Source organism: Corvus hawaiiensis, chromosome 1, assembly GCF_020740725.1.
Source record: "Corvus hawaiiensis isolate bCorHaw1 chromosome 1, bCorHaw1.pri.cur, whole genome shotgun sequence".
NCBI lineage: Eukaryota > Metazoa > Chordata > Aves > Passeriformes > Corvidae > Corvus > Corvus hawaiiensis.
Window position 1 is genome coordinate 17,156,483 of NC_063213.1, and position 14,649 is coordinate 17,171,131.

The following is a 14,649-nucleotide window of genomic DNA, read 5'->3' on the forward strand; positions in this document are numbered from 1 at the left end:
GAACCCCACCATTAACAACAGACTAACATATAACATCAGCACTGGATATCTCATTAGAAAAGGTCCTCTAGTTCCTCCACTTTTAGTAGTGCATGACTGCTGTAACTTACCTATAATATATTGTTACACCATTTTGAAACTTCTAATTTTGCTATTAATTTCAGCTAAAATCAGTAGGAGACAAGTCTGGATAAAGTGAATTCAGTTACATAGGTATCTTGTGCTACAATAAAAGTTCAGTTTGAACTCTGAACAACACTTTGCACGTTTCTTAATGAAATATAGATGTTCTAGATCCAAGATCATAATTTTTACTAGAACACATCCTTCATAGACCCAGCAGCCTTACCAGTTACATAAACCCAAACATCTGAAGAGGTATAATCCATCCATACTGCTGGTTTTGTGTTCTTCCTCACCAAATCCTAACAATAATAAAGTTTTTGATCTTTTGACTAAGTAATAGTATGATTTGAGGCCTTACTGAGCGTCAAAAGGAAAAAAAGCTTGGTATGAATCTTCTGATACTATATGTCCCAGTCTGGTTTTGAGCTCAACAAAACCACACATGCAGGTATGTTTTTCCCAAATTCCCTATACACTTGGGCAAACTGGATGCTACTTCCATTTAATTCCTAGAAAATTAGCTATTCTGTAAATGAAGTCTATCATTCTGGTTTCTTAAAACCTCCTGCACAGAATGACTTACTCAGGCATTTTGATCCTGACATCTTTCCTGAACAAGTGGAATACAAATTTGGCTTCAACGAAATAAGAATAAATGTTTTTTTACAAATGTTAGCAGTTTGGGTTTTTTCTTTAGGTCATTGCCTCACATATGCAGAATCACGGCACTGAAACGTATTGCTCTTCAAATTGATGCCATGAAGATTTTTTGCCTTTTCTTTTATACCCCTGTTATACCTTTTTACAACTTCTGTATTCTTAGTGCTTTTTGCCTACATTCTTGGACTTGTTTGTCAAGCTAAGAGACTAAACATTTTAGAAGCTTTGTAGCTAGGGATCAGTGTGCCCCAGACCCCAAGGTCCTCTCCAGAACACATTCTGCAAACTAAGATAGAACCATCCAAGGGAAGGTTCCTTGGGGAGGGGGGCTCACTTGAGCCTCTCATTGGGGAATCTTTGATAGATATGCTAATTAGTAAAACCTATAATGTTATACCCGATCATTGGGGAGAGACTCGGCGGGGTGCATTTCCATGCATATGACCTGGATGTGTGCACCCAAGGATCCTTAAAATAAATACCAAGGTAAAATCCCTTTTCCCCTTCTAATCATGCATGACTCTTGATTTTAAGGAAAAGGCATCAAAATGACCGTAATTTATTGCATTAATTGCTCCATAATGATTCAGAAGTCATTGAAAAGCAGAAAATGGTTAGAATTAGGCTGCTAAAGCCAAATCACTGTATCTTACTGTCCTATCTTCCATAGAAACTCTTCATACTAACACAATTCAGCAGGGCTCCTCTAACATGCCAGACAATGCCTATTTCCTCACATTTTGCCTTTCATCCAAATTTCCCCTGCTCCCCAACATGAGAAGCAGAACTGAATAGATGAGCTAATTGTGCAGCAACAGGCACACTCCACAAAACTACCCATGGTCTGTTCTTCTTCCTCTTTCTCAGCTGAAGCAAGAAGAGCCCCAAGTCTCTTTCTGACTGAAAAGATCAGTTACAAGTGCTAACAGAGGCTGAGAGTTTGGAAAGGTTTGGCTTTCAAAGTAATGAAAATACCCATTGTATGGGTAAAATTTCATGTGCTGAAGGTATTCTTACTTGAACTAAAGAGTGAAGGCCAAATTTTGCTTATTTTTAGAAGAAGAAATAAAATTACTGTAATTTTGAAGATTAACAAGAATTAGGTTTTTTGTTTGTTTGTTTTTTGGTTTTTTTGCATACAGAACAAATGAAAATGAAAAAGCCATACTTCCATTAAAAAAACCCCAACCTTTACAACCCAAACATTTCAATTAGCTGGGCCAAGTAGGAAGGTAGGTAGCATTTGATCTCCAGATCTGATTAATTTTGAAAATTTTTCAGTTTCACAATCATAGTTACAAGGAGTTCTTAAGACAAGAGGCAATTACAAAGTATTAATATACTGGAACATAACAGTAGTTTGTACCATCAGTGCATAATGCTTTTAGAAAAGCTTTACATTTAGAACAGAGTTGGCATTCCTGTCTGCAGATAATAATTATAGTGACATCTGGTATGGAACACAAATAGGGAAGAGCTCTTAAAACGTAAGGTAAAATAACAGAGTTCCTTTACTTGCTAAGCCCAACATTACAATAATTTCATTAGCAATGGCAAAACAAAGCAGACTGATAGAAAACCAATTTATTATCTAAACCACTAATTAGACAGCATAAATGTATCATGTAAAAGCTGTGTTTGAGGGGGGAAGATTAGCTACAGACTATTAGTGCAACTTGCAACAAAACCTGAAGGTGTTATAAAATTTTGCTGTATTGTTTTTCTAAATGGCCTCTTTTCTTTCTCAATATAAAGTAAGGTGACATATTAATGTATTTATTGCTCCAAAGAAAAACAAAGATATAACTAACTAACTAACTAACTAACTAACAATAGACAGATAATTGAGTACATCTGGCCACCATGCAGCAAGGTTCTAATGTACAACTCAAATCTGATTAGATTTGTTTACGGGACACTAGCAACTGTTTTGGACCAAATATCTTTAATGATCAAAATCTGTGAAATGTGACATGAAATTTCTATTTGGCTTGCTGAATAATTTTTCACTAAAAGTCTGGTGTAGAAGAGTGACTCTCTGACCACTAAAGGAATATCTTAGCATACTGCATAACTGTCAAGAGCAAACTCAAGGCTCAAAACACATGATCTTGCTCCTGTAAGTATGATTTAGCACAAGGCTTATAAATGATCCCATTTTACATATTCAGCACAAAACCAAGAAAACCTTCTCCCCTTCTGAAAAATTATGGAAACTCCTAGGAGAGAGAGCCGTCAACTGTTCTCTGGACAGAAAATGCAGAGTCAAAACAATAAAACATAAAAGCTGTGAAAAAACCTTGCAGTAGCTACTCTATAGTTGTCCAAACCAGGTGTTCAGATTTTGGGAGAAAATCTCTGCTAGATAAGAGGTTACGAAAAGGCACAGTTGCTTTAAAGGCATAAACGGATGCAAATACGAATGGAAGGTAGGAGATGAAAATGTAAAGTGACCTCAATATGCCATGTGCACAAATGAATTAGTCTTTAAATATATCTCTTCTTAGTCACTACCTACTTCTTATCCACAGAACCTTTTATCTGGTCTTTGCATTATCTGATCAACTTGCTTAGTATATTCTTTGGTGCTTAAAAAGCAGCATTCTTCCGTGTCTTCATGATGCTGATTACGTTTTTAGAGAATGAAGCAACTTGGAGCACTTAGCTTGATCATCCAATACACTGGGCCAGACTCACCTGATGCCACAGGCCTGTTACAACGAAGAGTGTGTCATGTCTACTCACTTGAGATCTTTTTAGGCCATTGCTTATATTCTGCATGTTCTGATAATGAAGGACAATGATATATGTTCACAGTTGGAGGTATGTATCTGCTTTATAGAAAAGGATGGACTCAGGGTTGTTATTACTGACTTAACCAAACTTCCTCAAAAGATCTGGGTTAATATATTTTCTAGGTTTTGCTAAATGTGCAGTGGTGTGTGTTGCTCTGAGCAGAAGGAAATCCCCAAGTTAATCTATCGCTGCTTTCATTCCTGCTATGCAGATGTCTGTACTTCACCTGACTGCACTGAACTAGAGAGCAAAATATGACAAACTGAGAGCAGTGACCAAAGTTACTGTCCTCTCTTTAGAGATTTGAAGAAGTCGTTGAGACTCATATAAGGAAACATGAAAAATCAAGAAATGTGAAAATGCACCTTGGAACATGGCTTTCATACCAACTCTTCTCAGAGGCCTCAGCAAAGTACTTCACCCTTACTTCTACAGCTTTGTTGTCTAAAAGCCGCACAGCACTCAAATAAAAATACCACACATGCAGCCCTAACTTGCTCTCTTTTGCATATATCATCTTCAGCTAAATATATAATGTCTTAAGAGACCAGACTCATTTAATGCATGTGACAGAGCATTTCCAGGGATAAATCAAGGCTGCTTAATGAAGAAAGCTCTGCAATTTTTTGCAAATGACATTTAGATGTCTAGTGAATGAGAGGAAAGACTGCAAGAGGGAAAGGTGGTCTAGCACACATGCACAACTGACTTCTAACTCTGCTTGTGCCTCAAGCTCCTATGAATATGAAAAAAGCCCCAACTTCAGGTCCCCATTCAATCCAAACTTTGCAGAGGTGATAATTTTTTGCAGAGGTAGGAGTATTTTTCTTGCTATTTGGGTGCCAAATATGCATTTTTGCTGAGATTTGCAACAAAAATAAGCATGCAGGGCTGTATTTGTAGCCAGTGAGACCATACATAATGTTACAAATACATTTGACTAAGCTCTGTAACTGAGCCAAAGGCGGTGCAATATGGACACCCGGATTAAATGGACCATATAACCCTAATCTCACTGTGCCTCAGCTCTGCCTGTGTAAAATGGGGGTAATGCCACCCCCATTGCACAATGACGGTGGAAATAAATTTACCCATATTTGTAAAGAGCTTAAGTCCTAAACTGTGGGTTTCCTTCCTGCCATGGTCAGGAGAGGAAAGTGAATTATTTTAGACTTTCCTGGTTGCTTCTCAGCCCTCCTACCCTGGCAGAAATGCCTTTCTCTACATTCTCTTCTTCATGCCATCTCAGTGAAGATGGCTGTGGGCTCCCTGGAGCCAGGACACCCATTCCTGTGCTCGCTGGCACTCTGTTGTCCAGAAGCTACTTGCAAAGACAGCCCTGAAAGATTAAAGCCCATTTTCATGATTCTCTATAAGCTTTATGTCTGACCACACTTACTTGTTTAAAAAGCACCATCATATGCCAAAACCAGGCCACTGATCCCCAGAGATGGTGACATTAAAGCTGTGACTTGACTACGTTCACTTGGTGTTCTGAACTCTAGACTGTTTGTAAAATAGTACCATTCCAACAGTTATACCATTATTTCCCCAGGTTTTAAACTCAAATTACTGATTTCCACTGTACTTACATCCATAACACAGCTACGACAACTCATCTATTTCTCGACCACCTCACTACATTTTAAATCCCGTTTACTGAAATAAAGTGAGCTATGGATCTGGAAGCACAGCTCTTCCATCCATTCATTCACTCAGGGTGCCAGCTGGAGCTGAACATGCACCATTTTAAAACTGGAAAAAAACTGTGTCCTCGATTGCTCCTGTGTTGCCAGCCAACGCAATCTCTTTCTGCATTGCTGTGCCCAATCTCCCACCTGGAGAGTTGCACCATGTCATAGGAGAAGCTTTTTTCTTCAACTGAAAGGATTTTCATATATTTCAATGAACTGTGATTACAAGTCTTTAGAGTTATTAGAGTTATTCCTAGCAAATTATAAATTACCAGAGGTTTATCTGTCTCTCCCACCATATCTCAGCATCATTTTAATTAGCTATGCACAGCAATAAAGAGACCTATGTGTGGTAAAGGAATTGACGGTGCCAGATTCAGACTTTTTTGCCTCCCAGAACTTCCATGGCCTGTGGCTGTGAAGGCTGAGAAAGGTGACTGGGGCCCTTGGGCTGGTGGGAGGCATAGCATACTCTGTCCCCCACACCGTCGCAAGACCGCCTTGCAGGTCCACTCAGAGTAATTCAAGGGACATGCTGACCACGGTCTGTGGGTCCCATGGCTTCAGGGTGCCCTAGAGATAGCTTTTTCTGGCAATGGAGACATATCCACTGACTTAAGTGCAAGCAACACACCTAGGAGTCTCACTGCAATAAACACATGCCAGTGCTCGGGTCTCTAGGAGCTCCCCTCATTTCTGCACTTCTTTTAGCCCTTGTACTCAAGCATTTTTTAATTCCTCTACTCAGATATGCTGCCCTGCCTCCTGACTTCCATAGCTCATTGTTGTTATTAAAGTCAGCTGGACATTCTTCTTGTCTCCATGTGCCCCATCATCCTCTTCACTTGCTTGTGGATGAAAGAGGGAGAACAGGATCAGCTAAAAACTGGCTGAGTGTGGGGCCTCTTCTCTCACATCTTAAAGAGGATGCAAGCAAATGCCAATGGTGTCGAAAGTACTTGAAGTGCTGGAAAGATTTGGAGCAGTGCCACTAGAGGACTCCAAAAAGAGCAGTGCAAAGACAAAAGGAAGCCAGAGCACCTTCCAGCCTCTCCCAAACCACAGGTGACTTGCAGAAGCAACTAAATATGGCATTCACCAATACATAAACACGTGGCTCAGACAACACTAACATGGTTTCCTGAACAGAAATATTTTGTAGAAACCATGCCTAAGTAAAGGGTATAGGATTTCACTTATCACGTAGCAGGTAACAAGAAACAGCAATGTTACTACAGGGGGTAATGCAACTCAAATGCTGAACCTGGGGGTTCCAGCAGCACTCCCCATCTTTGGTGCTGTCCCCCATACTCTTCCAGATTTACCTTATCCTAGCGATGAGTGCCATAAACCGCACACAGTGCCGGCGATGCGGACTGTGGAAGGACTGTGAAAGAGGTGTACATGGTGGCAGGAGGAGTGGTTTACGGGCACAAAAGGGACAGAGCTGAAGGTACTTTGTAAAACAGTCTTCTTTTCCTATTTCTGCTGCAAACATTTTATACAGCCCTGGCCTTATCACTTAGAATAAGCTTTTCTCAAGTGATCACTACTTTTACATTATACATTTTTTAAGTATCTAATGTGAGAAATGAAGCCAGATCCACACCAGTGCTGAATTCTAAGCATCTCCTGGTTGTGCTTTCCACAGAGGAGGCTATAAACAGTACTCTGAAAAACCAGTCCCTCGATGTCTCAAGACAGACAGCAAAAATAGATAATTTTGGCTTTAATCTTTGCACATTGATGCTAAGAGGAACATGTTTTAAAAAGCCCATTTGGAAACGAACAGTTCTTTATTCATTGCATGCTCTGAACAACACATCCCAAATATGGCATAGGGCCACATCAAATGGGGATAACAAAAAAGAAATAATAATCACTCATTCATTGAATGCAGCAGAAGGCCTGTAGAAAATTTAATACAGGGCCTCATAAGGATGTATTGCAATGCCTTAGCTCAAAACTGTACAGGCAGTCTTAATGCCAAATTTGTCAGAGCCTGTCCTGACACCTCATGCCCTCTTTAGATACAAAGATTATATATGTTAAATATCAACAAATGAACAGTGGGAGGGAGTTCTTCTGGCAACAGTCCAAAATACTCACTTTGTTCCTTCTCCTGGCTGAGAGCATGCAGTAATCATGAGGAAGCTTCATATTTGAAACAATCCTGATGCCAAGACCCAAAGCATGACCTATGGATGTGTGGCCCATGGCAGCAGCTCAGCGCAGTGGAGTAGCACTGCTCCTTCCAGCCAGAAATCAAACAGATGCAGGGGAAAAACATCTCCCTGTGCTTACTTAATACCTGTCATTCACTTCTGGTCTAAATAAAAACTGAAAAACACACACAGAAGGCAAAAGGGATTTTAAAAAATCTTACCCTATCTATTCTGGGCAAAACTGGCCCTGCTGAAGTCAGGAACATCTACCTGTCAAGATTTCACCTCTGCTTTTTGTTTGTGTTTGTGCATGTTTATCTCTCTGCCTGCCTTTGTCTCCTCCCTGGGGCTTTGTTCATTAAACTTACTATATTGTCTCTTTTCACAATTTCTGGGAAGCTCTTTTAAATCCTGTGCCAATATCTGTTACACTTACGGGATGTTTTCCCCTCAGGATAAAGAATAATAGTTTGATTTGCGACACTGCAGGCCCTTAGGTACCAGAAGTTTATCACTTGGAGTTTTTTTCTAAGTCACAATCTGACGGTGACAGGTAGTGGTGTAGAATATATTCAGGCCATAGGAAAAAGGCTTTGTGGGTGAGTGTTTTCAAGGCCTCAGGTCTTTCTCTGCAATCTCAGATTGTCAACCATGCCATGGCTTGTCAATGAGACAGATGCCCCGACTTTGAAAGGGATGCAGAAACTAACACAAAGGAAATAAAAGAATATAGGGAAGTAACAAATAAGCTACCCACAAGTAAACAATCCTAAGGAAAATACACACTAACTTACAAACCCTCAGGAAATAGACACTAACTTACATTATATTATGTAGATAAAATAAGATTTACTGAATGCTAATTGTTCTCATCAGCATATCACAGAGTACAGAGGCAATGCTAGAAATGGTGATAACCATTGTGTCTAAGTCCCTCTTCTCTCACAGAGAGCATCCTCTTAAACTTAATGGAAATGTAAATATAAAACATTCACTGCAATAAAAGTCTCCGGAGATAGACTCTAAGTAGTATGATTAGTATGGAAAATGCTTCATAAATCCCAATTCCAATAACCTCTGGTAGCATAAAGGATTCATCTCATTACAACTTTCTAGCAGAGCCTTGTTAATTCTCACTTCACTAATCAGTGACCTTGAAAATTCCCTGTCCACATTTCAGTGAAGTGTTGACAGCCGAGTGAAATAGGGGGGCATTCCAGCAAGGGCTACAAGTGACAGAATATATTGCAAAACACTCACTAGATTTATATAAAATACTGTGCCTGACTAAATGAAATGAAATAACAAGTCTTTTATAAATTACCATCCACCATTTTTATTTTAGCATTTGAAATCAAATAGCAGAATCTATCGATTAATTTATTACATATTATATCTTGCAAGGCTGCTGCCATAGGAATAAAAGGAGTTCTGTGTTAAGGACATCACTTCTGACACACTTCTGAGATGAAGTATCTAATTCTGGGACTAGTTCCTATTGACTGTAAGCTCATCAAGCTGCTATTAGCAATAAAAATCTTGAAGTACACATGCACACACACATACACATATATAAATATATATATAGACCACACATTACTACAGTCTTGTAGGTGCACATCTCCTGGTACCACTAATATGACTGCATAGTTTACTGAAGACTTGCATAATTCTGTTTATGAGGTAGCGTGGGTAAGAAGATAAAGTGACTGAACAAAATAAATTCTGCCTGATTTTTCAGGCTCAAGCGCTCACTTTGCTTCTACTACCCCTGAGTGTATTTTGAAAAACATTAAAAAATCTTCAAAATGTAAGTATACCTTAAAAAAACCAATCCTTACTTTTTTTCAAAACTGTGCAGACAGCAACTGATGTAATTTCTTGCCAAAAGAGACAATTGATCATAATTGGGTATGAAGATCTGAATTGTGAATCACTACACCACCAGAATTACAAAATCCAGAGGCTAAAAACATTTGTTGCCATTATGCAAAAACCTCCACTATCAAAATATTAATAAAACTACACTGTCGAATGCACCAAAGTTTTGATCCAAAATGGGTTAGTGCAGATGACATCATCAAGTGTTTCACATTTAATTCTTTTTTGTTAATTTTACAACATCCCTGGCAACACTAGTATTCCACTACTGCAAAGTACACCCTCCAGAGGGACCCAAATCGAGATGCATTTCAAAATGTGCTCCTTTCTACTCCTCTCTGTGTGGTTTACCAGTGAGCACATTGATAGATGGGGTACTCCTGTGCCTGACGGCCTCTGAGATCTTACACAAAGGAGAGAAAAATGGAGCACAGGGTCACCTTGGAGCCATCAGTGAATCTGGCAGCAGTGTTTTGTCATACGCTGACTTTCTGTACACTACGCTCAGAGAAAACACTTCTGTCCATCTCATCTGCACTCTCATGCAGAGAAGCCATCATTACCTCTCCCTAATCCTCAGTAGCAGAGCTCTGTCAGTGGGATGTCCATGGGAGAAGCAGGGAAAGGGCAGAAAAGTAAGAATTTATTTCCGATTTCAAAACACTGATATATTTGAGACAGTGGGTGGCTGGCCTGGGCTGTACAAGAAACACTGGCTCTAGGTGGAAGCACTGAAGCTGTGAGGCCGTGGGAGAAAGCACATTACACCATTTAGCTGAACCCTGGCATGGGGAACCCACTGTTTGCTATGGAGTTAAGGAAACAAAAACTAATCTTTTCTCTCCTTTATATGACTTCTGCAGGGTGTCATTTTTTAGTTCCTGCCTTTTCCATGCACATCTAACAAGTACATCAAGCTGGCGCATTTGATGTTCATTTCCTATTCCCTGTACTTTGATTTGAATTTCTGTAAGGTTATGAATGAGCAGTCTTGGAAGTTCTTTCCCTCATCACACAAGACCTCTGCCCAGTTCTGTGGTGTACAATCAAAAAGCCTTCATTAAACTAGCCACAATTTCTCATTTCAATAGTAGAAGAACTATTGAAGACCTTCAATAGTAGAAGAGCTAGTTCTTCCTTCTGCCTTCAAAGATGAACTGTCTTGAGCACCCATCACTTTGTTACTACAATCCAAGTTACAAACCTTTGAAAGTCATAGAAGTGTCAGCATATTTTGTTTTACTTCTCAGCCCATTTAAAAAACATATATGCCAATATTTTACTTCCATATAAGTTTGCACATGATATTAGGCAGTCTGACAAAACTTTAAGATATTCTAAAAGAAGAAAAATTAAAAGGCAACCAAGCTTTATTTTAGAAATTAAAGATAAGCTAGAAAATTAACATACCAACAGCCATCATGTAATCCCAGCGGTCTATGAGGCACATATTGAAGATCAGATGGTCAGATGTTTGCCCTTGACCAATGAGTGGAATGTTTCTCTCCAAATTTTGGGTTATTGCAGAAGTCCAGCCAATGAGAAACCAAAAGACTACCAGAAGAATAACAGACAGCATCCTCATCACTCTCCCACCTGTCATATATGGAATACGCTGAGCCGTTCGGGACAGAAATACCTTCAAAACCCTGAAAAATTCAAACAGTGCAGAATTAAGAAGAGCACTAGCAGTGTCACAGGAATTAGACTTTCATTTTATTTCAGTATCAGATTATTTTTAAAAAATCAACAGTCTTTCCTCTGACAGTATGTACAAGAGTGAAGTTTGGAACATTATTACTTTCATATTAATCATATTTAAATGGAACTGATTGCTGCCCAGAGAGTGTTATACAGCAATAATAGAAAATATTAGCTATGCTTATGTTAGAGACACACATTTACAGGCTGTGTTGTCAAGCTGTTTTGTACATTTCATCTCCCAGTGGAAGACTTCTGTCTTTAAAAGACAAAAGGTCATTTCCATAAAACAGCAACCATGTATGTGAGATTTTATTGTTTTGATGCTGTCAAAAATGATGCTCACCCCTAATCCTGCTATTTCCAGAGAACAAATTAACACTTCTTAGATATTTTTCCCACTGAGTTTGATGCTGCTGAGACAATAACCTACTCATCATAGAAATCACTGTGGAAGGCACTTTGCTAATTAAATGGGGTTTGATTTGTTTAGAGGAAACAACATGTTTTTTGAGCTAGGACAGAACCATCATAAGAAAAGCCACAACACACGTCAAGCACTTACACCACATAACAGCTACTGAACATGTAACACTCACTTTAAAAATAATTGCACTTATTATTGGGATAAGTTTACTCCCACCAAGAACTGTTCAAGCAAATATCACCTGCATTTTCTATCCATCACCACCTGCTAATGCAGAAAAAGGTCCTCCTGGGAGCATGAGAACAACCAAACTTTGAGGAAATCCCCTTGGGAAGAAGGAGTAGTTTGATTCTTCATGTAGCACAAAATATCTCTCTGTGCTGCCTGTAGCATGGGATCTGCCAGAAGCATCTTCTGGGAGCATTGCAGTGCTCCTGCCTTGGCCCTGTTCAGCTACCAAGGATGAGCACTGAGGAAAGGCTATCACGGAAGTTTTTATGTACCCAGACCTTTAGAAGCAGATGAGCAGAAGTTTAAAGGCTGTTTTAGAGACTGGGGTGAGGAGTCTTTCAAATTGAAGAGGTAAGCTGTTTCAGTGATTTTGTTCTCAAAATCATGGTGGTTCCTGACTCCTGAGCATGAGCATGTCCAATGTTGATATCCGTGAAGGGACAAATTATCACTGAAGTTTCAGGATCTTGATTATTTTTTTCCTAAAGTTGAGTTTTTAAATGCCATTGTCAGCTCTTAAGTTATTTCAGTGTACCAAGCACCACACCACCTCCCAAGACATTGGCCTACAACCAGGCCTGCCTTTTCAGCAATACAAAACCACACTTCAGATTAACATTTATGCTTATATTTGTCTGAGAGAAGGCAGAATCAACTAGTGTTGCCTCTCAAACAACTAATAGAGCAGTGTCTTTAAAGGCAGAAGCACAAAAGCTTTTCTGCATCCATAAAAATGAATCAGTATTTGACTACAAACACAGCCTTCCCAGTGTGCATTAGGTGAAGTCAGAGATCTGAATATGTCCAACATTATTCAGCTGTTTTCCCCCCAACAGTCACTCCACAGGGAGTCACAGTTTTTGATCTTTCCATGTTTGATGGATGTTCTGCTCTCGCTTTACAGATGCTAAGTGCCTTATGTTGGAAACAGACTCCCAAAGACTTCAGCCAGGAGAGACAGAAAGGCAAGGCAGGCCACATCCCTCTGCATTGCTCAGCTACAGCACTACTGTTCCCGGGCAGCACTGGTGAACTCTCATTTTCTAAACAATAAAAATCAGAAAGCAAAGGCTTCCCTTCTCCCTGTTCTGAATGCTGGTCAATAGTCAGCTTCTCTGAAGGGAAGAAAAATGTATTCTTTTTGTAAGGAACTGGAAAATTTCACAGCTATAGTTTGTCATTTGAGAAAAAATCTCATCGTACATTCTTATGAATGTTTAATTGTTAGAGAAATACCACAAACCAGCTGAGAACTATTAGAAACTTCTTGTATTTTGGCTCCAAAGTCAATTCTTGATGATTCTATTGAAAGTCAACATGTGAGCCTTTTATGGGCATAATAAGGCAGAACCCATTAGATTTTTTTCCAGTACTAGTTCATTAACAGCTTTCTAAGGGAGAGTTTCTGTGGGCTGCTGTTACATTATTTACCTAAGCACAGTGAAACAAATAATATTTTGCAGTACAGCAGTCAAACCCCCTCCAATGTGGATAAAATCACATTTCTTTTTTTCTCCTCTTTTTCACAAAAATAAGCATCCCCCACCACAATCATTTCTACCTTGGACACGTAGGCTTACAAGTAAGCCAGCATTTATGCTTCTTTTTTCAAACATTCTTTTTCTGAAAAGCTGTGAAGTTGGGTTACATTAGTAATGGTGCAAATCTCATTTTCAGAGGTTGTGGTATAAAAGCAGTCAAGCAGAACACAAGCTCTCAAGTTGCAACTCCCTCATCCTCCTGTCACAATGTGAATCCAAAGAATTGCTCACCACCTCAGCACGGACTTACATGCTCGGTCTGCTCTCATCTTCTATGTATTATTGAACATGTATCAAAGCAGAGACAAGTGCCCAAGACTTCCTCTCCCAAGGGCACGCCTTCTCACCAGACTGGAGGGTCATTATCCTTCCTGTACCTCTCACTCATACAATCAAAGTTCACTGTAAAAAAGTTGAATTGTTGCAGTATGAGACCAAACTGCCTCAGCAAACACATAGTGTTTGATTACTGGTACCCTCTATCAGAAAACAGGAGTTCTTGATTCAAATCCTTGTCCTGATTTCTGGACAGACAATGATCAAGCCCCCCTTTTTTACTCAGTTCAATATCTCTATATTGGGTCAAACTAGCTATTGAACAAATGAGAGAGAATTCTTACAGGAAGGCAAGAAATGGGGCTGGTGGGCTGCACTGATACTAGGAAATTAAATATGCCCTGGGTTGTTCCTGGCACGGAAGCCAACTGGCACAGAACAACCAGCATCCATACTATTACCCTCAGCATTACAATTCAGCAGGACAGAGGATGGAGTCCCAGTGCCCAGGAATGTTCTCAGATGCTACTTAATTTATGAATATAAAAGTAGCTCTAGACTCAAGTTCCCGAGCAAATTAATGTTTAATTATGAGTATCAAGTAAGGCAAACTGGACAGACTCCTCCTCCTGTCCTATCTACATCCAAAATTCCCAGTAGTGCCAGTCAGTGCCCTGGTAGAAGCTCAGGGGTCTGTTTGAGACATATGGTCTCTGGTCTAAAGCAGAAGAGGAAACTTAACTGTTCCTCAGCATCTTCTAGCTATGCTCCCACCTAAAGCCACTCAGGATATGCAATCCACTTTCCTGCACTGTTGTTGGATCATCAAACAATCATTTCCAGTGACATGTTATCAGCTCTGTTTACAGGCAGATCAGACAGAACACTGCAATGTGTTTTATCTGCTTTTCTGGAAGACGCAGCTGCCTTCAAGCAAAGCTTTGACTCGCAGGCAGCTACAGGCAGCATTAAAGCTGATATGCAATAGCCATTCTTTTTACAGAGTAAACAGAAGGTGAAGTTCAGGCTGAATGAACTGCCTGGAGATCACCACATGTAACGCCCAACTCTGCTGGCTGCACCGTCAAGTCTGGGGAGAATTAAGCTACATGGTCTGAGGATTTTCTTTGGGGTGCTTGGCTCCATATAAA

At 39.7% G+C, this 14,649-nt stretch overlaps 1 protein-coding gene across 1 annotated transcript in view; it reads right to left on the reverse strand.

Annotated features, from left to right (window-relative positions):
• Positions 1–14,649, reverse strand: part of GPR158 (G protein-coupled receptor 158) — a 193,830-nt gene that overhangs the window by 14,389 nt on the left and 164,792 nt on the right. The window contains exon 7 of the mRNA XM_048294784.1: positions 10,733–10,971. Within this exon, the coding sequence (XP_048150741.1) occupies positions 10,733–10,971 (239 nt within the window). The remainder of the gene's footprint in view (positions 1–10,732; positions 10,972–14,649) is intronic.